The sequence below is a fragment of the Lagopus muta genome, chromosome 20 (genome assembly GCF_023343835.1).
Source record: "Lagopus muta isolate bLagMut1 chromosome 20, bLagMut1 primary, whole genome shotgun sequence".
NCBI classification, from domain to species: domain Eukaryota; kingdom Metazoa; phylum Chordata; class Aves; order Galliformes; family Phasianidae; genus Lagopus; species Lagopus muta.
This window is the reverse complement of record NC_064452.1, coordinates 2,255,134-2,280,450: the sequence shown is the minus strand read 5'-3', so window position 1 is coordinate 2,280,450 and position 25,317 is coordinate 2,255,134. Positions and strand designations below refer to the sequence as shown.

Genomic DNA, 25,317 nt, shown 5'->3' with positions numbered 1-25,317 from the left:
AAGTTTCCAAGGAAATTCTCAGCCTTCTCCTTGGTGGAGGGCAGGGCTTCGCTATTAATTAGTATGTGTGGTCAGGTGGTGGGTTGGGCATGGAGGAGGGGCTGTGGGGACATGGTGGCAGGAGGAGATGGGGACAGGGACAGTCCCCATGGGCACAGCGTGGCCGTGCTGTGGCACCCGGCTCATGCAGGACACTGCCAGACAAAGGGAACCTGAAATCCAGAGCTGAAATCCCCAGGAGTCAGAGCTGGGATCAGCCCTGGCAGCAGTGGTGACCCACAGGGACAGGCAGGCACCGGCTCTGCCACTGCCATGGTGACTCCATCCCCTCTGAATCGCATCCTCTGCTTTCATGGGGTAAAGGCACTCCTGGTGTGAGACCTGCTCCAGAAATGTGCACAAGGGGAGAACACAGCAGGAACACTGCTGTCCAACAGAGGAGATGAGGATGCTGCAGCGCAAGCCTCAGCTTATACTTGTGTTCAATCAGGAACAGCACACGGTTCAATGGACCCCATTTTCAAAAGGCTTATGGCCTGTCCACAAACAGCTCTGCTTAAACCTGGCCACCAGCTCTGCCAAATCCTGGCCCTGTGCTCATGCACACGGTGTTGCTTGCATGGGAACGGGGCAGTGCTGCAGGACAGCTGGGCAGCATGGGGACAGTGGGGCTGAGCCGCCCTCCTCCACCCACAGTGCTACCCTTCACCCCACACCCCATGTTCTGGACTGATTGATGCCTCTCAGAGCGCTTTCTGGCATCCCTTGGAATGCAACACCTCTCCTGGTCCTGTACAGGACAGCAGTGCCAGTGCTGGGCAGGAGGCAGGGAGAGCCGAGGCAGGGCCGGTTCGGTTATTTCTCCCCACCACATCAACCACCAACCACTTACTGTGTTAAAAACACCCCTCACCTCCAGCCCTTCTGTTCCCTGATTTCCCCCCTTCTCCTCCTTCCCCATTTAAATTGGAAAAAAAAAAAAAAAAAAACCCACCCAAAAAAGTTTCGTTTTCTCCTTTTGCAATCACAAAGAAGCTCTCGGCCCCCATTGAGCCGCTAATTGCGAGCGTCCAAATGGCCGGGTTTAAAGTTACGCTTCGCAGCTGCGAAACATTAAGGCGAAGTGATTACAACCTACTGCAGGATACCGAACATTTTTACAATATCTCAGGAGCAGAAGAGAGAGACAACAGGAAATGGCGCAAACGTTCCTACCCTGAGCAGCAACCGGCCAAGGAAAGCAGCGAGGAACGCGGACAGCGCTCGGATCCTCCGAAACGGAGAGATGGAGCCCTGTGAGAAGGGCTGCTGCTTCCATCTGAAGCGTGCGGTGCGTGTGTGCTCGATGTAGTGAGAGGGCCGGGAGGAGAAAGCAATAATTCACATTAATTCCTGAAACCCGAACTCAACTTTTAATAGAAGAGCTCCACTTTGTGCGCAGTGATATACAGTCTGCCCTGCTCCGAATGAGACGTTTTGCCTTTTGAACTCAGCAGGAGGCCGCTGCTCACCACTACTGGAAGCAGTTTCAGACCTCGCAGCCCCTCCTGTGTTGTGGGGTCCTTGCGAGGCAGTGTTTTCTATCAGGGCGCAGCAACGGCACTGCAGACCCTCACCCACATGGCCACCACTGCTGTGGGATGCGCTCAGCTGAAGCCCTGCGTGCCTCTCACTGAGCTCTGCATCGTGCCTGCAAGATGAAAACCACCATCAATAGGAACTGGGGTGGAGGTCTCTCAGATCACAGCCTCACCCGGAGCCAGCTGCTCCCAGGGCTGGGCACCATTCAGGCCCCGCTCTGCTGCTGCACACAGCATTGGGAGCACGCTGCACCGCAGTGTGTGCCTGCTGCCACAACACAGTGCTGGTTTTGGGGAGCTGGGTTCAGTTCTTTGCTGGGTCACCTGTGCCAGCATCGCACCAGAGTGAACAGCCACCTCACTGCAGTGCTGGGCTGGGTCTTGTTTGTGCTCTCGGCTTTCTTCCCCCTTTGGCTACGGGGCTATCGGCAGCAGGGAATGTAGGACATTCTTTTCAATGAACCAGACTGAAAATATTTTGGTACAGCCCCAGTTTGTAGTTTTTTTTTCCCCCCCTTTAAACAAAACATCCCGATTCAGAGGAGCTTCTCGCAGGCCGGGAATTTCCACATGGCCTTCTTGCAGCACTTATAAAAAGTGATTTAATGCCTGCCAACAACAAATACATTTCCAGTGACACCACCCGGCCGGCCGTGTGCTCACACAGAGGAGAGTGGCGGCTGCTGCTCGGGAGGAACGTTGTCCCTTACGTTTGCTCTTTGGGAAGGCTGAAAGGAAGCAAGGATGGCGGTGACAGCACAATCCCTTCTGTATGTGTTAATCTGGATTTCGTTTGAACTTTTGGAGCTGACCTTGGCTTGAACCGTGTTCAAAACCCCAACTGGTGTGGACTGACTTGACCCCGAGGTTCCATTTGCTCACAATGGCAGTCCTGCCCCAGCGCTCGCTTCCATCCATTACTTTATGGACATAAAAGAAACAGCATTACAGCAGAGCCTGTGAGTGCAGATATAGCACATAGCCACTGGGCTGGAGCTGTGTGCTGCACCGACGGGCAAACTCTCCTCTGATTCCATCCCAAACAAGTTTTTTCTTTTTTCTTTTTGCCTGAGAAAGGACAGACTGAAAACCAAAGCAAGAAACCAAAGCGATGGCTGCCGACTGCAGACTCACAGCTTTTATTACTGGTTTCCAAATCTGAAGATAGAGGGGAAAAAAAAAAACAAAAAAAACTGTTGGAGATCTGAGGAATAGTGCTACAGCTAAAAAAAATCCCCAACCCAAGAGTGAATTTGATATTTGGTGTTTGGGGATGGAGGAGGAAGAGGGTGGTCAGTCCTGCCGCGCTCAGTGCCGCTGGGGGCGGCTTTCGGAGCGCACAAAGATTTGTGGCTTTCGACAGTTTCCTCTCATTTCCATGACTCAAACGGCGTCTATTCCAAACAAGCAGTGGGAAGGAAATGTCACGAGCTGACAGTCCCAGCTCACCCTCTGTTCCCAACAGGAGCTGGCTGAGATGGATGTAGGAATTTGTGTGGTTACAGTGTGAGCCTGCAGTGTGATGCGCTCCGGGGGCTGCGCACAGCTCTTCCCCACAGCCCTGCAGTGCTGCAGGCAGCAATGGACACAGCCACAACACGTGGTGCCCCAACACGCACATCTGAGCAGTTTCGGGTTTAACTTCGATTTATTCAATGACACATGCATTTCTGGACAGACAGCCGAGTTCCAGTGAACAACGTTTATAACCAAAGATGAGAAATCTGTGACTGCAGTTAGTCAATTATGTATGTTTCTAGAATACATGGCTAGAATAAAACTGGAGCAAGAGAGATCATTCTTCCAAAGAACAAAAAGAAACATTTTCCACTTGTAATACTCCTGGCATCAGTACAGGGGGAAGGAGGGCAGCAAGGAGCACAACCGGGGAGAGAAAACACCACCAGCCCTGTCCACAAACGCCCCTGAACTCCCATTCTCTGGAGCTCACTCGTTACCGCTCGGCACTTTGCAGAGAGCTGCAGCTCCCGGCGGGTGCACACCCATAGTGCAGAGATTGCCTTCGTCTCTGAACACAGAAAGCAGAGAGCAGCTGTGACACCACGTGCTCGGCCAAGAACGGCTCGGACAGATTCCTCCTCAACCAATCTCTTCCCGAACACAGCGAACAAAGCGGCCGCGCAGCTAGCGAGATCGAAGATGGAGTCTCTTCGTATTGCACAGAAAACAAAGTCAAGGTTTTGTGAGTACGTTCCAGGAAGGTTTACGTGGAAGAGTCGCCGACAGCAATCAGGGTAACGAGAACCACCCAGCGCGCAGCGGGCAGCGGGCACATCGGATTGCTTGGGCAGAGAGGCGGCTCGTTACCCCGTCCCCATCTCTCCTCGTGCGATTGACGAACTCAGGGGAAGCCTGTGGGGAAGAGGCTGAGGGGCTGGTTCTCATTAGTCGGGAGGGGCGATCTGTAGCCATCGAAATTGCGAGGAATACTTCCACTGGTGGACCCGGAGCTGTTACTGAGCGTCTCTATGCTTCCCTCTCGCTGAAGCTCTGCAACAGGAAGACAGAAGAGGCCCTGGTTAGTGTTTCAGATAAAAGAACCCCGAGTGCTGTTAGGTGGGCATCAGTGCGGCCAACCACCTGGGGCTTGCAGGATCCAGGTGTGGGTGTGCTCACAGCTGAACTGAGCAGGGTGCGAAGGGCAGGGAGGCAGAGGAGGGAACGTCCTTAACTCCCCAGTAGGGACTTCCTACAAAACCGGGCATCAGTGCCTGCTTCTGTGAGGGAGCAGAAAACGCCCCCATTGCTATGCACCCTACAGCAAGAGAACTCACCGAAGCTCTCCCCCTCCCAGTTGCACTCACCGTGCCACCTCCTGCCCTTGCTGACCTCTCAAAGTCCTTCCCACTCTCTAATCTTGCAGCACGAGGATTTTTGTGTGCACAGAGCACTGTCTGCAGCCGTGCCCTCCCTGTGAGCCACTTGAACCCTGCAGCTGACTGAGAGGCAGTGTGCAGCGGCGCAGCTGGGCAGCATCACCTTGCCTGACGCTCAGCAGCGACACACAGCCATGAGATCAAGCAGAACCTAAGCACACACAGGGGACAGGGCACAGGCCAGAGGTTTGGGCACAGTGCTCTGCAGACATTTGCTGCGATGGACTGAGATAAGGGATGTGTCCATAGGCAAAGTATATGGCAAAAGCAGAAGGTCATCTAAACAAAAGGCATCTCCCAGAGCCACCACCAGGGCTGCGAGACACAGCCCTGTGTCCGGAGGTGCTGCAGTGGGGATGAGTGCCCTGCAGTGGGGACAGCCTGCCCAGGGTAGATGGAGAACAAACCTGCAGGAAATGGGTCACTCTCCAAGCAGTGCTGATAATTACATCAGCTGTATTAATCACCATTCCACACCAGTGTTTCGTTAAGGAATGTGCATGCATAAACCTCTTCATTTTCCTCACATCCTCACTCTCCCATGAGTTCAGGAAGTAAAAACAGTAATTTGAATCAGAACTGAGCAGTGTATCCCACACTAATGTTGTGCTTATCCTGTCTGATTTGGCACTTTTCTCTCCCCTGCACAGCTGGCTCTGGTTACCACCCCACGTCACGCCTGCACCGGGCAGCCATGGGCAGAGCCACTCACTCACTGCATCCCAGCCTCGTGCTGTGGAGCTGCTCCCAATGTCCCCTGGCTCTTTTTTGGCTCTAATGGATTTTCAGGTTCGTGTTGTTTTTGCAGTAACTGAAGCAAAAGGCAGCGGGGGTGCGTTTCTTGTGCTCCATCCCATCCTGTGCATCGCTGTGGCCTCACTGATGGCCATGGGATGGGATCTGGGGGATGCTGCATGCTGGGGCTGTGGCAGCTGTGTCACCTCTGCGGGGCCTGCCAGGGGGTGGCACTGTGGAGGCTGATGCCAGCTGGGAAAACGGAGGTACAGGATGGGCACAGTGCTTTGCTGGGAGCAGGGAGCTCCCCTCGCTGCTGCCAGGCAAGTTTTCCAGCCCTAGAGCCTGCTCTGGGTTCAGAGGGAAGCAGCCCCCACACCTGAACTGCAGCACAACAGCATGACCACAGCACAGCCCCACACCACTGGAAGGAGGTGAGCCCACCAGCCCTGTGTGCCAGGAGAACGTCCGCTGGGAAGGAACACAGCCAGGAGAGCTGGGGATGCAGTGCAGGGTGAGGGCTGTGCAGCTGTGGCTGAGTTCTGCCATGGACAGCCTCGGCCCCAGCATGTCTGAGGGTTATTGTGTCTGCACTCCCCCGTGCACACACTGTCGAGATGCATTAACTTCCTTAAATGTACCAGTAAAACAACTGCTTATGATGCACTATAATGAACTTGTACGGTAGCCAACAAATTGTGCATCGTATCAAACCCACTCTGCCTTATAGACTCTCTGGCTATTTTGTAATAACTGCAATTTGCTTCTGCTGAAGCAAGATAGCCAGGGTTGAGAAGTCAGGCTTTGCAGAAACCTAAATATTTGATCTGGGGGGAGAGTGGGTGGGAGAAGGAAGAAAGGGGCCCCTGGGAGCTATTCATGGGGTCAAAATAACATGAGACCTGCTCTTCTCCTTGCGTTTCCACCATCAAGGAAATGAAATACTGTGAGAAGACCAGCACTTGCATGATTTTGGGCCCAGAAATGGCTCCCTGAGGCATTCGAAAGCCCGTGAAAAACAAACACAAATACAAATAGATGCTAATACTGGAAACGTAAATACTAAAACCTGCCCCGTGTCCCTGGAGGAAACGGCTCGCAGAGTTCTGCCTGGCCTAAAAAAAAAAAAGAGAAAAAACCACAGACAGGAAAAGAAGATGAAGGAGCAGCAGCAGCAACATCTGCTGAAGCCATGAGGAGAGTCACTGCAGGGCAGCTGGCAGCACTGTGCCTGCAACGGGGGAACTGCTGCTGTTACCCCCCAGCCCACAGTGAGTGTGATGCCCGGGCAGCAGCACCAGCAGCATCAACCTCCTGTGATCTTGTCCCCGAACTGGCAGCTGAGCCACTCTGCCTCCCCAGAGCCCAGAGATGATGTGGGGATGGGGAAGAGGAGGAGCAGCCCGGGATGCTCGGGGTGTGGGGCACGATGACCCCCTATCCCACAGAGACCGCCGTCGCTTCCAGAAAGCTCTAGGAACTGTCAACGGATTAGAAAGAGAGAAAGTCCTGCCAAGCCTAAATGTGAAACCATTTTATGTGGCGCATTAATTCAATGCCTGAAGAAAATCTATATAGCCCTCTTTTGCCCGGAACACTCATAAATTATGCTGCCTTTCTGATCTGTGCTCTCGCCGCAGCGGTCCACTCGAAGCCGTGGTATCTCCTTTATGCCTACTCAAAAATCTCCTCTCCCGTGCATTATTTCTTCTAATGGTTTTCCCTTTCTCCTCAGCCCCCTCCCCTACACCAGGCGGTCACGCACCATTTCAGACCCCCCCGGAGCCCCCCGTGCCAGCAGAGCCGCCCTTCCCCTCTCGTCCCCAGTGCTGTGCGAGCCCTGGCCGGGATGAGTGATCCAACGACAGCAGCCTGATGTGTCGGGGCAGCGGGGAAGCGGCAGCAACTCTGAATACAAGAATTATTCTTCATCATCTCAAACTGTCACAACACATTACCCTCAAAGCCGCGGCTCGCTGAAGGAGTGACCCTGCGCTGAATGGGAGAGCGCTCGGGGAAAGAACTAATTGTAGCCTCTTTTCACACGTCAGTCACTTTTCACAGCACCAAGCCTTTCAAGCTCAACTAATGTCAAGTTCCCTTTTCCTTTCTCTGGGCTGAGTATTTCTGATTTTTAAGGATGGGGTTTTTAAAGGAACGAGGTCTCTGCTGAGGGAGGGAGGGGAGGGGAGGAAGCATCAGAGTGAGCACGTATTGGAAAGTCCATCGGATGCATCAAGACTCGTTAGGAATTATACAATTAACAAGCAGGAATGCAGGAAGCGGGGTAATGGCCGGCAGGGCTCGCATCTCCTTGATTTTGGTGCTGTCATTCATTGCAATTAATTCAGGGAAGTTTTTGGGCTCCCCTATGAGCTGGGGCTGCTGGGCAGCAGCTTCCCGGCCCCTGAGCCAGGACATGGGGTGGATGCGGGATGTGGGCTGGGCACAGGGTGCAAGGCAAAGAGGGCATTTCCCATGGGCTGTTTGGGGAAGCAGCAGGCATGCTGTGCCTCTCCCCAGTCACGTTTTGCAGCAGCAGCTACAAGGCCGAAGTGAGAGCCCTGCTTTACAATCTCAGATAACTTTCTCCCTTCCTTCCTGAGCAGAGCACTCCCTGCAGACGTGCCCCAAGCCATGGCCTGCTCCTCGCTCCCTGATGAACGCTCAGGTTCCTCTCACCTCCTTCTCTGGAGCTGAAATTGTGAAATACTCTGCAGCAAGGACTAATTGTTACTTGTATATTTGCTCAATGCCCATCACAGGGGACTTGCAGAGCAGACTGGGGCTCCCGAATGTTACTTATTAAGTGCAATGAATAATAATTATGTATCTTCTGCCATCTGGATTCTCATTCAAAAGGATCCTATACAGAGTGAACACTAAAAGGCAGTTTGTATTAACACAGTGCAAGTCCTGAGGATCTCTTAAACTGTTTGCAATTTACACAACACTCCCTAAAGAAGGGGTTACTTAAACATTTTCATTTTGCTCTTGTGATGCACTATCACGCAGAGAAGGGAGCTCAGCATAAAGCCCTGCTCAACCCGCACCCTGCAGCAGGACCAGCAGGGCTGGGTACGCTGGCACACAATGAGCTTCAATACATTGAAGTGCAAGCACTCAGCACTCAACAGATCTCTTTTCACGCTTAAAAAGGAGGATGATCACTGCCATGTCTCCAAGCTCTCTCAACCTGCTCAGCTCAGGGACCATTCCCTGCAGTGCTCCATGTGGCCTCCCCAGACCTGCCCCAAGAACTCGTTTTTCCAAACAAATGCAGCACTGTGGCACTTGAACACTGAAAACCAACCCCCGTATTAAAAGCATTTCATCCTGCTGCATCTTTCAAAATGTTGAGACACCATGGGAGCACCCACATTAAATTTGCAAAGTCAAGAAGACTTGCAACCACTGCCTGTACAGCTCCTCTGAAGCTCCATGGCCTATGTAAAATATTAGCTGCTGTCAGACTACCTTATGGTAACTCCAGTGCTGAGTCCACGTAGAGTTTGTTAACGTGATGCACTTGGAGATGGAAGCTGGCATCTTGGAAAGCAGGTGCAGGATGCTGCAGGTAGAGCAGGAATATGGAAGGCAGGGGATCACCAGGGGGACGTAGACTGAGACTTCTGCACATCAGAACCCCTCGGAGACTGCACATTTCATTTCAAGTGCCTTATTTCAATGCTAGGATGCCAAACATCCAACACACACAGAGCTGAGCTTACAGAAATGCTGGGTTTACTCCACACATGGAGAGATTGCTGAAATACCGACAAAAGATTTCAATGTGGGAACTTCCAAAGAATTTACAAAACTCTTTAAAAGGTCTATGGAAAATAATAAAAAAGCTTGTTTTTTTTTTTGCTAAAAATGAGAAACCCAAAAGCTCCACAGCTCTGGATTCCATGCAGCATGAGCCCCAAGGCTCCGGCATCCTGCCAGACCTGACGCCAAACGTTTTATGGAAGGTGAAAAGTGCACCAGATAAAGGACGAGCATTTAGAGAGACAATAATCTCCATGAGAGGCACTTTCACAGCAGAGCTTTCAGAAAATAATCTCAAGTTCCTTCGAGCTGTATATATTTTTGGGAAGAGGGTTAGGGTGCTTTCCTACCTGAATGGCAATTGAGGAGGATGAGTCACTCATTGCAGCCAGTATGTGAAATTTCAAGAACTGCAATGGTTACAGAGAATAGATTTCTGTGGCCAGTGCTCACGGTGTCAGCCCACAGCTCCTCATGCAAGATTTCCAGTAGGGTTTTAAACATGGGGATGCTGACACTCATTTGCTGTGGTGTAAAGGCACTCCCTCCTATCCCATCCTGTAGGCTGCAGCATGTTGCAGGTGTCAGGCCCATCACGTGCCTTACATGGGACACACACTTCCCTGTGCAGGCCAGAGCACACATTTGTGAGCACATTTAGGCAGAATGGTTGTGCACCTTCACTTACGCAAGCAGCACATCTGTGTAGGTCAGACCAGAAGCACCACTGACAGAACACTGCATTAAAATTCCTGGGTTTGGGCTCTCATTCCCAGGTTACGGGTTGCTCAATAGTGACCCCTCTGTCAGCCTCTGCCTCCACAAAGAGAAGCAGGAAGGAAATGCAATCTGTGTGTTCTCAGCACCTAGCAGCCTCGCAGCACACACCACGCCTGGAGTCCACGGCACCCACAGCCTTTGGGGGTTCTGCAGGAGATAAATCTCTTCCCATTTCATGTCTAAGACCAATTTCTTCCCCTCTTGTGAGGTTGCCTTGGTTATTGGATTTCCTTCTAAGTTTGCCATTAGGAAGATAAGGTGATGAGAGGACAACAGCGCGTGCCCCCGTGTGCACCTCGCATGTGTCGGGAGGATTATGTGCTTCTGACACAAACGCATTGCTGAGTTCATCTTAAAAGTATAACATTACAAAGCAAATCATTCTGGCACCTCTTGTAGCACTTCTGACACAAAGTGGATCTCTGGACAGTGAGGAAAGCTGCTGCGCAGCTCCAGGCCATCTCCCCAGCACAGAGGGATGATGATGAGGAAGCTGGAATGGAGCGGAATTTGGGTTTGATTCGAAGGGAAAAGTTGAATGTTTGGGGGGAGCAGATGCCCAGCTGGTCCAAATCAGAAGGTCTGTGCTAAAGTGCACGCAGCCACACAAATGATGTCACCAGGATGAGCCTCGTCTGCTCCTCTGAGCACTTCAGGGCTTTCCAACCTCAGCAGCTCAGGTGGGAACCTATGGAGCACAGCTGTCCCCCTTCCATCCCCATCAGCATCACTGAGAAACTCCAAACATCCTAGCAATTCCAGTTCATTCAGTCTATTTAGCCAATTATTTTAAAGATGATGTTGCTTAAAGCAAACTTGTTTTCTGAACAGACCCAATTCTACAAAGTGCTCAGAGCTTGCAGGTGCACTCTTAAAATCAAAGTCCTGCATTGGGTATTAGCTGGAAAACCACAGCCCACCTGGTGGGCTCCTTGCTCACAGAATTGCTTCAGGCTCTTGGTCACCCTGCATTGTTTTTTAGCTTCAAATCCTGATGTTAGACATAAATATGGAGTCTTGACAGAAGTGACATCTGAAGCTCAAGTCCGGATTTCAGGTTAAGGACCTGTCCCTGCGCAGTTCATCTGCCCACTGCTGCATCCAGATTAGGGAGGAAGGCTGCTGGGTTAATTTGCCTTTTGATTACTGCCACCATGCCTCATTTCTACCTGGCAGCCCGGCCTCAGAGATGGAGCAGCCAGTGGGAAGAGCTGCTTGGTGAGGTATGTGCAGGAGGGAGATACCCTCCATGGAAATGCTGTGCTCTGGGATAGGAGAAAACCAGGAGTTTCAGAGGGAATCTCAAGCGGATTGGGAAACCAGCACTGCTTCCGTCCTGCTCACCTGGGGCTGCTCCTGGCTGCCAACACTGCTGTGTACTTCCTAGAAAAATGTCTTTGGAAACAGTCAGAGAAGTGACACTGACCCTTTGTCTTTCACAACACCACAGGGTTTTGAAGTGAACACAGAGTTCATGTATGGGCAGATACTAAGAAAGTCCCCAATCAAGGAAATAACAAATAAGTACCAAAAAACCCCCACAGAATACATTATCTTGACTGCAAGGGTGATCTTGAAACACGAGCTAGAACGTCTCTCTAAAAAGGCAGCAGGCAGTGTAAGGTCTGATGGGGCTGTGCATGAAATGTGCAGCAAGAGGAGAGCAGGATGAAAACTGCTGCAGCCTGAGACGTGAGCTGAGGATGTGATTCCTCCTCACCGGATGCCTGGAAGATGTCATGGAGATTCTCTCGGAGCAACCCGTGTGGAGCCAATATGAACTCCCAGCAAAGTGCTTAAAAACCCATTATTTATAATAACTGTTAAATGATGAGACATTGTTTACCCAGATCGCAAGATAAATTCTCACTTACAGAATGCTTGCCTGACCGTCCTGAACGTCATCTGGTTTTTATTTAAATGCAAAATGTAATTAGGCTCCCAATAACACAGCAGAAGAATTCAATAAGATAGGGCTTTTCACTTACAGTTTAATATTAACATTTTCCCATAAATGTTAATGAATAAAAGTCTACCGTTTTATGTATTATCCATGGTGGGGAGACAGCTGGCTAGGAATGGAGGGAAAGATAATATTTTCATACTGTGAATTAGGACAGATACCTGAAGGAGAGCTAAGCATTCCAAGCACTGCCGTGGGCTGGCACAGCACAGCTCCTGGGGCTGCCACCAAAGCTGCTCCCATGGGAGCAATGCAGATGTTGTCCCAGCAAAAATCCCCTTCTTTTTCTTTCTTTTCCTTGCTGCCTCTCCCTGCTCCTTGCATTCTGTCTGACCAGCACCAGACAAGCATCAGATAGCCAACAACACAGCTGTTAAGCAAGGACACGGCCCCCAGCCCTGATTCTCTGAGACTCCAACGCGGATAGTGAGGCTAGATTATCAGAGCAATCAGGTTACTATTTGTCTGATACTCCGTTAGGAAAACGCAGGGGGTGATGAGAGGTGATGGCAGGAACACAGTATGATGATAGGAAATGATACAAACGGATGGAAGAAGGCCTCAGAGTCACCGAGGTGGCACTCCAGGAGCCTGCTGAGCAACTGCTGCCTCCTGGAGCCAAGCAGCAGATGTGGCGATGGATCTCTGCAGGTTGAGCTGCAGGGCTGAAGAGCTGGAACATGCTGCAACATTTTAATTGCTCCAGCTTTTGATCTGGACTTTACCAATAGGAGTTTTGCTGTGTTAGTGTATATTTTGCTGCTCGGTGACTCATCCTTCATTGCATCTCTCTAACAAGAAGCGTTTTGACTACTTAACAATTTGTTGCAGAAATGGGTTTCTGTGCTCCAGTCTCCTCTCCTGTCTCCCCTGATGAGAGCTCTGCCATGACTTTGGCCATCTTGCTTCCCGAACCAAGGAAACAGGAGATGCCCTCCTGTGCATTGGTGTGACACTCATGTTCTCCCTAGGCAGGACAGGGAGCGGGCAGATTGGCCACGTGCCATTCTGAGATAACAAAAGGCTCGAACTTTCAAAGAGTTAACACCAGATGCATGGCAGATCTGCACTGCACAGCAAGCTGAAATGGGAGCAGAGTGTGCCCAACCATCCCCAAACAGCAAAACACCCCCAGCCTCTGTCCCAGAGCTGCTCCAGGGCTGCTGGCTTTGGGAGGACAGAGAAGAACTGTCTTGTCTTCGTTCTGCCATCATGTCAGCAGCTGCAACAAGCTTTGGCTCACGAACAGCTGTGAAAATACCCGCTTCACACGGTGGGAGATGGGGGGTCTTTACTTACTAAGAAATACATGCTTGCCTTAAGTTGAATCCTACATAGAAATATGACGTGAAGACTGTAAAACGAACAGCAGGGTAATTAGAGAAATGAGAGATGGAAAAATCCCATGTGGCCGTCTCGCCTCCCGCACCCTGCTCAGTGCAGGACTCCTCGACGTGGGGCATGCTTCAGAACTCCAGCTTTTAACAGGAACATTTAACAAAAACTTGAGAAATGTTTCTAAATATTTAGAAATCCCCAGATAAGAGATTCCCAAGCCAAGCTGTACAAACAGAAAATCAATTAAAAAAAAAAACAAAACTGTTAAGAATCCACAGCTTTTGCATGCACCAAACCACATCTCTCTCAACATTAAGCACCACCTCATGGTCAGGACACTGCAAACAGTGCTGTTAGGATGCGCAGCTCTCTGCAGAATCAGCCCTAAATGGATACCTACCGTGCTTTCCTCTTGCTCCCACTGAAATCGATAGCAGAAGCCTCAGTGATGCAAAAAGCTTAATGCTTCACAAGGTGCTCAGCAAAACACTCATACGTGAGCAAAACCAAGCTAGACAGAAAGGAGCTGCACATTTTTCTGTGAAGTGCTGGATTATTGCAGAAGGAAAACTAATTTGCTTAATGATTAGTAAGGAAAACCACAACCCAAACCAAACCCCAACATAATAACAAATCTCTATGGAGAAAGGGAATTGTTTCTCTGTTAACTACTTGAAGACAAAGCACTGGAAGAAAAATGTCCAGTTCCAATAATGTCATAACCTGATTACAGCCTGCACAGAAGAGCTAAAACACTTGCAGAACAATGAGTAAGAAATTAAGTTTTAAATTGAGTGCTGGCCCTATCTGGTGTCACTTCTTTATATTCCAGCAGAAAGGACACTGCTGAGCTCATTTCGCATACAGCAGCCCAGGATGCCTGGGTACAGACATCATTTAGTCATCTCGTGCTTGTTTCTCCCCATTACTTTCTCTGGGAGGAATAACAAATCTAGAAATGTGACTGCACTTTGTTTTATTACGGTATTGATTTTTCTGCAAAGGGAAAGTGCATTTATCCCCCAGGTCTGTGTGCTGGCAAGAAAGGGTTAACAAAATGTTTATCACAAAGCTGGCTTCAGAGTTGAAAGTAATGTGATCAGTAATGAATTTTGTGTTACATTAGGTTGTATAAATGGACAGACAAGCGCAGACAACAAGTGGCCAGGAGTCGGGGCTAATCTAATGATGTAAAAATAGAGACAGCACCAATTATACTTGGGGCCAGCTCAGAGCTCCTGCAGGGACTGCAAATGAATAGGTACAAATCAAATTACTGACTAATAGACGCACTACAAGAGAGGGCAGTCAATGCTAAATACATTAGGGCCTTGTGACCTCTCTGCTCTGAACAGCAGAATCCTAAATTTGACTTAAAAAAAAAATAAAATCAAAGGAACTCTTGTTCATTTAAGGAGAGAAACAGAACAATGTTATTTGCAAAATGATTTGAAACACTTAGATATTTTTTGTTTTGTTCCCCTACAACCACGCTATGTGCGTAACCCTTGGAAACCTGACAGAGAGTTTGCTTTTGTAGCAAGGAGAAATAGCCTTTGTGCAGAAGTTCAGACCTGAGAACAATACAGTCATGTTACATACCAAAACATTTCAAAGCCATGTGCCTCTTTGTGGTGATGTTTTTTACTGCTACTTCACCGGCTGTTTCTGTATCAAAAATAAAATATTTCTTAAAAAGTGCCTTGATTTAATAAGAAGAAAGAGACAAGGAATCTCCCCAAACCACGAGCGAGAAGAAAGAAGCACAGCCGACCAACTTGTTATCAAACAGCAGAAAGTCAGAGTCGTCTCTCAGCATCAGCGAGCCCCTCAGAACCACCAGCGGGTATTTTCCACAAGCAGCAATGAACCCAAATTCACACCAGACATCTGTGGAATCAACATTCCCTCCCCCTCCCACTAAAAGGACGTAGGACCCAGGGGAAATCCCACCTCGAGCCCTGAGCCGGGTGCTGGGCCGCAGTGGGGACTGAATGCCCTCTGGCCCCAAGAGCCCCACAGTGGGGCAGGGCAGGAGGAGCCCTTGGTGCCTTTGCTGCTGCACCTTGCGGGAAACAAGCAACAAAAGCCCATTGAGATGTGTGCAGTGCAAACGCTGCTCTTCTCATCTGGCACTTCAAAAATGGCGGCTCCTCAAGAGCCCTGAAGTTTCATTTTTGTTTTTTTTTTTTTTAAAGAGTCTCATCCAAATAAACCTTTTGTAGGAAGAACATTGAGCTCTTAGACTTAATTGAGGGGGTAATTTAATCTCTGACCCTGGGATGAATATTCCAAAAGTTCAAAGGCTGCTTTTAGCATCGATGTTATTTGATATGCCACTGTGTTTGCTGCCTGAGCTGATTTTGCATTGAACCTATGCAGAAATCTCTTTGCAGAAATGCTTTTCAAAAGGAAAACCAATTGATCTGTGCTCTTGTATTCCCCACATCTGAGTTAGGACCGACACCAACTGAAGGGAGAGAAGGGAAAAAAACCTTAGAAAGACTAGAAGGAAGAGGAAAGAAAAGAGGAAGAAAGGAAGGAAGGAAGGAAAAGCACCAAGTGAAGCTCCTGCTTGCCAAGGTTGGAGATGCCAGGAGCTGCATGAGGCTCTGGGCCGTGGCGACCATCTGAGGGACAGCCACAGCTCGGCCCTGCATGGCTGCTGGGAGCCAGAGCGGCCGGAACGCGGCTCCTGGTGCTCGGACGGGCATTCCCTACCAGCAACTCTAATTAGCTCCACTTACTTACACCCCATTAATCAGGTTAAAGAGTTTGCTTCAACATATGAGCCTCCTTCATTGCATTAGGAGTTTGTTGATGACATCTGGAAGGAATCCAGAAGGTTCCTACGCAGGGCCTGCGCAGGGCTCTGCTGCGCTCACACCTCCGCTGCCGCTGCCGTGCCACTGCTGGTAGCTGACACTGTTTTCAGGGGTTTTGAAAGTGAAAATAAATAGGTTTTGTTGCTGCTGTTTCTTTTTTTTTTTTTCCCCAAAGTAAAATAAAGGGCTTGAAAGACCTTGCTTTTCATGGTGTAGAGAGTCTTTGGCTCTTGTGGGTTTTATTCATCACAATGGTGCCACAGTTGCATCTTTCCCTGTTCAGAACCAGTACATGGGTTGTGAGATGCAAAACTCGAGTGTTCCTGGTAGAAAAAGCAGAGGCTGACAGTTGCAGCAGCACAAGCACTGCACACAAAGTCTGCAGCATTGCCTGTCCTGACAGTAACCTGCACAGTGATGTTTACTTATTGTATATATGAAAATTCTCCATAGGAAACTCGGGTGTTGTGTGAAGCCTCCTGAAGAATAAATCTACCCTGCTGTCACTGTGCTGTGAGCTTCGTAGCAATAAGCCTGGGAAGATGTAGGGAATGGGTTTTGATTTGCTAAGCCATGTGACAGTGGAGCACACCCAGAGGAGCACAGTGGAGCTTGAGGGAGCACCTCTCCTTAGGGCCACAGCTGCAGTTTCATGCTCCATTCTGCTGCTCGGCAGCCAGGGAGTTCAGATCCACTGCTTTTCTTTAAGGCCAGCCTACGCCTAAAGTGGATGTGGTCAAAGACTTCATGAATTCGGGTTCTTGGGATGTACACAGACCCTCCCAAGCTACACCTCTATGGGAAGAAACCACACCAGCAGCACGGTGCAAGAGGAATCTCTCTTGTCAGGTTCAGCATGTGCACAGAAATGGGGCTGCAGAACTCGTCCTCCATGGGTGTAGTTCAGAACACATCCTCTCCACCAGACTGTAAAGGCCTGGCCCCATGTTACAGCTGATTTTCAGTACTGTGCCTAGAGATGACCACAGTACATTTGAAAGTGTAAGAAATGTACTTGTTGAAGGACTACATAAGAGAATTTACTGATTATAGCATTTCTGGGCTCCTGGACTGGAGATTTCTGTGTGTCCAGTTTGAGAACTGTCCCTTGGAAGCACAGTTTCATAAATCACAATACTAGCTTTGCTTTTGTTATTGAAAATGCAGTGTGGAGCTCCAGCACATACTCAGAAACTATACTGCAAATGTAAACATGCAGCTGCTTGAAAACAAAGCTTCGCAAGCAAGAGGTCACTGACCACTAACATTTGGTGAGTAGATTTTCAATTATTTTTTTTTTCAGTTAGAGTTTGGCAGAAAGTGAAACAGCAAAAACATATTTTTGCATCTTTGCCAACTTATGCCTCCTTTGGAATTAAATGTGTATCCAGGCTGACAGCTTATGTACAGCAGACTCCACTTAAGATAGACATGGGTCGTCTGGATAATTGCATAACATGGAGCAAAGCTGGTTTCCCAATCAAGTCAACTAGCTGGATGACTGGAGTTATCATTTAGGTCAGAAGGAAAGTAGACTTTTTGGGGGTCATTTTCCAGACCTGATTCTTCTCCCATCCACAGTCCGACAGCCCTTGGCAACTAGCCGGAGTCAGGGATGGGAAGGACCTGTCAGGCCATCTAATTCCCCTTCCTTGCAAAGGCTGCATTATGACTCACGCTTTTTGTGTCCTCCAGCTTGATGTTTCCTATATAACCAACTTTTGGGTGATTTCTGCCACAGCCAGTAGCTTGGGGCGCTGAACCAGTGTGGTGTTGCTGATCCAGCTTTGCAATGCAATGGGGTAGGTAAGGAACAAAGATACCATTAATATCTGCTTCCCAAAGTGGTCTGGGTACTATGAGCATGCGCTTCCTCTGCACTACTGCTGCATATCAGCCCTGATTACTATATAAATCTACGTGTCAGCTATGTCCTAACAGTTAAGGCATTAAAAGAATCTATTTATCTCTTGCCACTAAGTGCATGTCAGGCTCAGCTGAGCACTTGATAAAGTCTCAGTGTCCATCCAATTGCCCATTTTTTCTTTGTCCACACTGTGGACCTGAGCACTATGCAAGCACGTACTTTCACATTCAGAGTTAGATATTTAACTATGTTTCAGTTCAAAAAAGACTTTGTAAATTCCACTAATGTGTTTAAGGTCTAAAAAGAGTTAAAGGAGCAGAAATAAGGGTTAAAGGCATGCATAACTCCAAGCTACAGTAAGTCATTTTAGGATAATTAGAGTGAGGTTCATAAATTACATAATTTTGAGTCCAATGCAGAAATGTAATTACTGTCTTTGGAAGCAGTACCAACACAGAAATCAACTACCAACAAGCAAATTTATGGCATCCTCTCTGCTGAGCTCCTTGCTATCGTTTCACTGAGGTGAGTGGGTGGAAGGGAATCCAAAGGAGGAAGAGCTGGGCCAGAAAACAGAATGTTTTCCGAAGATAAATTCAGTTCAGCCTGCGCTTGTAAGTGATTTGGGGGAAGTTAAAACTATCCTACTTGTTAGGAGCCAACAAAGACACCTCTTCTTTGCAGCAGGGGTAACGTACCTCCGAACTTATCTTTTCCCATTTATTAAGCAGCAGACAGATGCTAGCGCTTTAATGCGATCCCCAGTTTGACAAACGGCCGCTGGCAGCCTGCCGGGAGTGCAGTCACGCATGTTGCATGAGCAACAGTCGACTCCCTGAGCAAGTGCAGCTTTCCAGGTATCAGCAGAGCAGGAGAGTACTTTTTATGGGCATCTGGTTAAGAAGAACAGTTCAAGAGCTGCTAGGGAATGGAAGTGGAAAGGGCATGGGAGTTCACAGCCTTATCACTAGGTTTCCTCGGCTGCACTGAGTCACCACATGCCCATATCCTAAGAATAATGTGCGTTAGTGACAGAGAGAATCCCACAGCAGGCAGAAGAACACAGAGCATAACGGCAGTGTGAGCAGGGCAGTGGGATGGGGTGAGCTGGGTCAGTGCTCATGTTACTACTGTGCGATGGTGATTACATTTGCTGCTTTGAGATGGCATCTATCCTACACTCATGATGAGGATTTATGTGTCTAAAGCAATAGCAGGGGGAAATCTTAGCTGATTGATGGCATCTCTGTAGACAGTCCCCTTCTGTCTTTACACTTGCAGTATTCTGAGCTTACAACAAAGAAGTTGGCACTCACTGGTGTCAGCTGGCTTGCACTGGTGAAAATGGAAGGAAAATACAGGAAGGAAAATACCCTGACAAAGTCCTTGTTTTGCAGTGTAATATAAAGTTTCTGGGGCAGTCAGTAACCTCAACTTGTCACATCTAGATAGCTTCAGTTTCCAGAGAAATTATTCCCTTCACCTTTCCCCTCAGGTACCCAACCTGAGGGGAGCCAATCCATCTGAGGAAGTTCATTCTGCTCACAGTATGGGTCACTAAGTGATGAAATAAGTGCATTTCTCCATTTGCACAGCCTGGTTTTCCATCTTCACAGCCCTCTGAAAACTGGAGCCTCTTAAACTCCACACCTGCAATGTGAGGCATCTCTATTCCCACTGCAGTGATGGAGCAACCATGGGCATGTTCAGTGCCTTGTCCAAGGCAGCAAACTACCGAGAACATGCACCAGATTTGTAACTGAGACCCATACTTAGTGTTCAGTTCAACCTTTCTGTTAATACTGAATCTTAAACCATCCCATGACTGCATCTTTTTCAGCAGTAGCACTACAGAGGAAAGAGTTTGAGAAATGACAAGCTGGGGTAGAAAGGGTGATCTGCACCCCGTGGCAGCTTGCTTATTGCTGCCTGCACCTACATGCAGGGACTTCAACTGCTGATTTTCAATCTCCTCCAGTCAGTGGGAGGTGGTAGCAGTGTGGTGACCTGCTACGATTCTGTGAGCTGCAAAGTGAGGGACAAGCCCTGATGGGAAAGCCCTTGAGCCTCTTCCAGCTGGAGCAGCGCAGAGCTAAGAGTGCTCACAGCAGGGCAAGGAAGAGCAACTCCTGCCCTACACAGCCTCTCTGTGATGTCAGGAGGTTGGCATAGCCCTACATTACTGCTTGAGTTCCTCCTTTCCTCCTTCCCAGGCAGTCTGCCAAAAGAGTGACAAGTGAGCTGGCAGCTGACGTTAGAAGCCACCATGGCTGTGAGCTGCTGGTCACAACACAAACGGTGCACACATCAAAGATGGGCCTAGACCTTTTACTAGAGGACATTTTTAACACAAGTCAAAATTAATGGAGACAATAAAACCACAACAACTGAGCTTTCACATTTCTGAACATCTCCTACCGCTGGGCCCCTTCTGAGCAGCATAATCTCTGACGTGCCATTCCATTTACTTAAACAGATGATATAATTTATCAATATAATGGACACTGATGAAGATGGATTAATTTGGATTACGGAACCAGTTTCACAACGGCTCTATTCAGGACACAAAATTAGGATGTGTGCAATTATGACATTGTTTGGATCAGCGTGGGCAAGGGCAGCAATCTGCACGGAGCCTGGCGACGCTCCTGTGTTGGCTGGGGAGGGAGGAGCGTCCTCATCACTGCAGCAGGGCCAGGGAGCTTAAAGCCAGCATTTTATTTCACATCCCTTCAGGCCTCCCTGACTACATTTATGTGACCTAGCAGCGGCTTCTGACTTTTCTCACACTGAGACCCCCGTAAAGTCAGAGGTAGAGCGCAGAGGAAAAAGAGAAGCAAAGCTTAAAATAAAAATAAAAATCACCATTGGGTGAGATGTACGTGATCTCTGATCACACCTCTTCTTTGTACCTGTTCCTGATCCCACTATGTCCCTGCTGGGGGATTCGCACATCGCATCGGCCAGGCGCTCCCGGAGGCCCTCGTCAGTGTGCTCCATGGAAGACATGTGACGGAGACCGAAGTTCTCGGGCCAGCTCCCGCACACCTCCAGCAGGGTCACGCTCCGGTCAAAGGCACCTTCAACAAACAAATGGGAGATGTTCGGGAGACCCTGGGACCACAGCACTTCCATCTATAATACTTATGGCATTTGAAAGAAAGAAGGTCTCGCGTTTGGAGTTCCTGAAAAGCTAATTTTGGCATGTTAGTTAAAATGTTGGCGTTAACAGCACCGGAGGAGCAAGCAGGGACCCAGGTATGTGGAAGCTTTAAGCAAAAATGTTAAATCGCAAACACAGACAGTTCTGGTCTCTTGATAGTGAGAGCTGGGAAAAGCTCCCAACCAGCATAATGACCCCACCAGCACTCCAACCAGTCACTGCAATCAGAACAATGACCCCAATGCAAATGGCAAGAGAATCAGGAATTGTAAAAAAACCTGCAGAGGTTATTAAGTACTTTAGACAAGTAGAAATCAGTCTGAAAGTTGATTTGTCTTTCACTGCTTTGCTGTCCAGCACCTTCCCCTGTGCTCCGCTGGCCACAAGCTGCAGTTTCTGTCCCATTCTTGCTCTTGTGCAGAGTTGCACCGGTGAGGGAAAGGCAACCAGCCTGCTTGCTTTGTTTGGTGCTTGAGGTATAGATACTGAAGGAAAACAGCGAGCCCTGCTTTCAGCCTGGCTGTGTGGATTTTCTATCCCTGCACTGGGAAATGTTACCTGAAACTGGAGCTAACAGAGACCCTTTCATCAGCAGAGCTTTACCAGGATGCTGGCTACGATGGAGCGCATGCACCTACAGAGACACTGAAAGGAACCCTTTGGCTTACAGTTATTACCTCATTCACAGCAGTATAAGATGCTCTGCCGAATGCAAAGATTAGATTCTGAATTCAAGATCACTTCAAAGTACAAATTAAAATCATTCTGCTTTGTTGTACAGCAAGTCTTTTGCGGAGGCTTCTGAAGCCATTCCCACTTGGAGCAAGGCTGCAGTCAGGCTTTGTTGCTTCAAGCACATACCGTTTACCCCACTATTAGGTAACTGAATACGCAGTATTTATTGTGCCTGGTTTCTGCCAGCCTGCAGAGGGGAAAAAAAAATGCAAATGCCAATGTTTCTCAAAGTTAAAAGTACATGAAACACGTCCTTGTTATCAGGCCTTTGGTTTTCCCCTTTGATCAGCCGTCAGAAACTATCTACACTTGTGCTCTGTGACTGTACAGCTTCACAGCACACTCTCTGCCACTGACAGGTGGTAATAGAAAGGGTGAGAGACCGAGCCCTGCGGCAGGCGTCCCTTCCTCTGATAACGTCCAAAGTACCGGGTGATAACCGTTAGTAAACACTCGGGCAGCCGGTTAATCCATACATCAGCAAAGAGGGGCAGATAATTCTGAACTCTAATGGCACGGACAAAAGCACAAGGGCTGGCATCCAGGGATTTATATGGGCTGCAATGGTGACTTCTGGCTCCTGAATTTCATCAGCGCGCACAGCTTTGATTTATCTCCCTGCCTGGCTGCAGAGTAGATTCCTGGCACTAGAAAACCATCAACACTGAAATGGACCTCTACAAAATGGGACCGTGGCTCTCGTGAGATACACGCACTTGAACTCTGGATGAATCCCAGTTTGAACTGAGAGGAGGAATGACCAAATATTTCAACTTTTAATGGGTCTTTGGATTTATAAGGTTACTTCAGTCTCCTAATTTGTTTAAAGGCAAGGGTTCTTGAAGCTTGTTTGAGAAAATGCAGCGAGGAGGCTAAGTAATTTCTATTATGTCTGAGTCTCTGCAACATTTCCACGTTGTCAGCCATCCTTGCTGCAGGAGGAAAAGCAAAATGTGGTCTTTTTTGAAGCCTCCTTTTTCAAGTCATCCTTCATAGGGATTTGTGAGACCCCAAGACCCCGCTCTGCTCATACCTCAGGAGCCTGCTGATTCTGGGTGCTCTCCATAAGGCTGTTCATGTGCCCTCCTGCCCATCGGGGGCTTCTAACTCCGCTCCCCACACCCAGCAGGGCAGTGATGAGCTCACACTGCTGTGCCAGAAACACCGATGAGAAATCTCTTCTCTGCTGGGGTCTGCTCTTATTTTGAAAGTGAGAAATGGGAGCATTTCTGCTCCTATAAGCAGACATATGAATAATAAGGCAAATGGCTTTTGAAGCTCTGCCAAGCTGACTGCATACGTGTACAAGGAGAAACTTCGGAGAGTGCTGGTCTCTGGTTCCAGAGATACTTGAGTGAGAGCAAAGGAGACAAGTGTAGCGTTACCTCTGCAATCAGGGCCAGGAGCTGCCAAAACTTCTTAGCAGCAACGTGTGAGGTGCAAGTGTTAATGTAGATGCAGGTTGGAGGGATTAACTGCACAGAAAGCTTTCTTGTAAAAAACCGAAAGGCTGCTGACGCTCGGGTTTTTATCTTCCCTCCCTTTGCACTCCCTTTCCGTGTTACGAGCACAGGTCTGGCAGCATCATTCCCATCTGGGTGTCCTGTCACAACTCCCCAACTTGCTGCGGGGAGAAAGGGACTTTGCTCAGAGCAGGCAGGTCCCACACAGCACCAAGCACTGCCTCTGTGCCCCTCCTATGTAAAAAAAAAAGAAAAGAAAAGCAACACAAAAATCTGTTTTGGGAAAAATGAGGCTGATTAGGAGAGCTTTTCCTATGTTTTTTGCTGCTGCACCGACAGTCGGCAGAAGTATCAGAGAGGAATCATTGTTATCATTCTGATTCATCCTGGGTATTTTTACACCTTGGGAAATTCTCCTGCCAAGTGCCTGAAACCGCAGACGGGCCGGTTACTCCCCGGAGCCTCTGGGTGCTTTGTCCTACATACATCACTACCACCAGCACAAGGGCTAATGGTATTAAACTTAAACTGATAGTGGCTAACCCTATCTTTGCTATTTATTAAATTGTAATCTCTCTCTGGCTGCCTCGCTCTCCCTTTGTCAGTCCCAGCATCTCAGCTGATAACGTATCAAATTTCTCATCGTCGGCCAGAGGGAAGTGTACAAATCAGTCTCAGGGCAGCGTCCCTCTCCCCAAATCCCACTGCTGCAGACCTGGGATTACAAAGGCTGAAGGGAGGCAGGTGGCTGCAGGTACATCCCCAACCAACTGCTGAAACCCTACAGCCAGCCATGGGTGCACGACCCCGCTGTGTGACAGCTGGCCCTTCTGCTGCCCCCAAAACTGGCACCTGATGGTGGAGGCAGTTCCACCCGCAAGCAGCAATTTGTGCAGAAACAACTCAAAGCAAATCAGGTGCTACTGTAGTCAAGCAGCTACTTGTGAAATCCTGGTGAAACCTCACTGAAGTCACTGAAAAAAAATGGCACCGGCTAAATGTGTGTGAGTGCTTCAGCCCACAGCGCACTGCTTTCAGGCTGGCAGGATGTTTCCTTCTCTCCTTATTTACTGAAGTTGAAATCGGGTGGAAATGAAGAGCATCGGCAGCTCTGTGCCATGCCCCCTGCCTCCCAGACCCACTGCACTACAAACACAAACCAACGTCAAACCAAACGAAAGGGAACAAGCAGAAACCTTGGCTTAAACATTTAGGTCAAAAGTGCTCTGTGTTGCAATCCCGGCGTGTTTAGCTTTCCCTTGCCCCAAACACTCCCAGCTGATCCTGCTCCATACACAAAACTTTCCCATTAAAACCCATTTCCTCCCAGTACCAATCTCCCACCCATGTCCTCCCACTGATGTCGGCCTCCCAGCAGAGCTGCTCTGAAGGCAGCAGTGCAGGATTGGGCCCTGCATCCTTCTGCCCAACACGCCTCACGTTGTCCTCATGGCAGAGGCTCTGCCATCACTCATACCAAATTACCTTGCTCAGAAGCACAGGATTTGTCTTTCACATTGCAATTGTTTCAAGGCTTTTAATAGAAAAGGAAAATAAATTCTACAGAAGGAAAGAAAAACACCCCAGCCTTGGAAGCTTCCCTTTGTTTCACAGCTAGCCTTAGCGACAGAGGCTGAGAAAACCAGGTTATTTTCTCCTCCAAAAAATCTAGTGCTAAGAAGTATTTTTACAAAAGATTTTAATGCCTCTAGTATGTTATTTTTCTAAGTCAAAACAGCCAAGCTAAATCTTTCACCATAGCGCTTTAATTCGAAAGCCAGGGGAAATTTTTTTCATTAAACCTCTGGACGGCTTTGTTTAAAGTATGAAATCAAGTAGCTCCATTTCCTGTCTTCTGAGGAACAGTAAATCAAAAAGAGAACGTTCTCCAAAAATACAGTAATGGTTCTATTAAAGAGCTTGACAGTTTTGAGCCTCACCTTGCATATTGCAACATAGGTGTGAGCAAAAATAACTGAGTAAACAGCAAAGGAAACGATCTGTCCATTTTAAGCAGTGGAAGATGCATCCAAGAAGATGTAGGCTGGGTGCTGCTGTGCTGGATGTGGAGGAGCAGAGGGGATGCACTGAGCTGCCCAGCGCCGCCTCAGCTGCGAGCGAGAGCCCTACGGGATGTTAGAAACCAAGCATGGAAACTCCTTGCCCAGAGCAGTGAGTCAAATTATAACAGCCCATTTAA

At 48.7% G+C, this 25,317-nt stretch overlaps 1 protein-coding gene across 11 annotated transcripts in view; it reads right to left on the bottom strand.

Annotated features, from left to right (window-relative positions):
- Nucleotides 1–2,772: 2,772 nt before the first annotated feature.
- BCAS3 (BCAS3 microtubule associated cell migration factor) overlaps nucleotides 2,773–25,317 on the bottom strand; it is a 302,474-nt gene continuing 279,929 nt past the window's right edge. For 2 of the 11 annotated variants that reach the window (XM_048967281.1, XM_048967297.1), the window contains exons 24-26: nucleotides 20,669–20,836; nucleotides 14,667–14,732; nucleotides 2,773–4,091 (exon numbers count right to left, since the gene is read on the bottom strand). In XM_048967281.1, the coding sequence (XP_048823238.1) occupies nucleotides 3,943–4,091; nucleotides 14,667–14,732; nucleotides 20,669–20,836 (383 nt within the window). In that variant the 3' untranslated portion in view covers nucleotides 2,773–3,942. Of the gene's footprint in view, nucleotides 8,980–14,666; nucleotides 14,733–20,621; nucleotides 20,837–25,317 lie in introns of all 11 variants that reach the window. The other 9 variants (XM_048967283.1, XM_048967284.1, XM_048967298.1 and 6 more) reach the window with 8 other exon arrangements.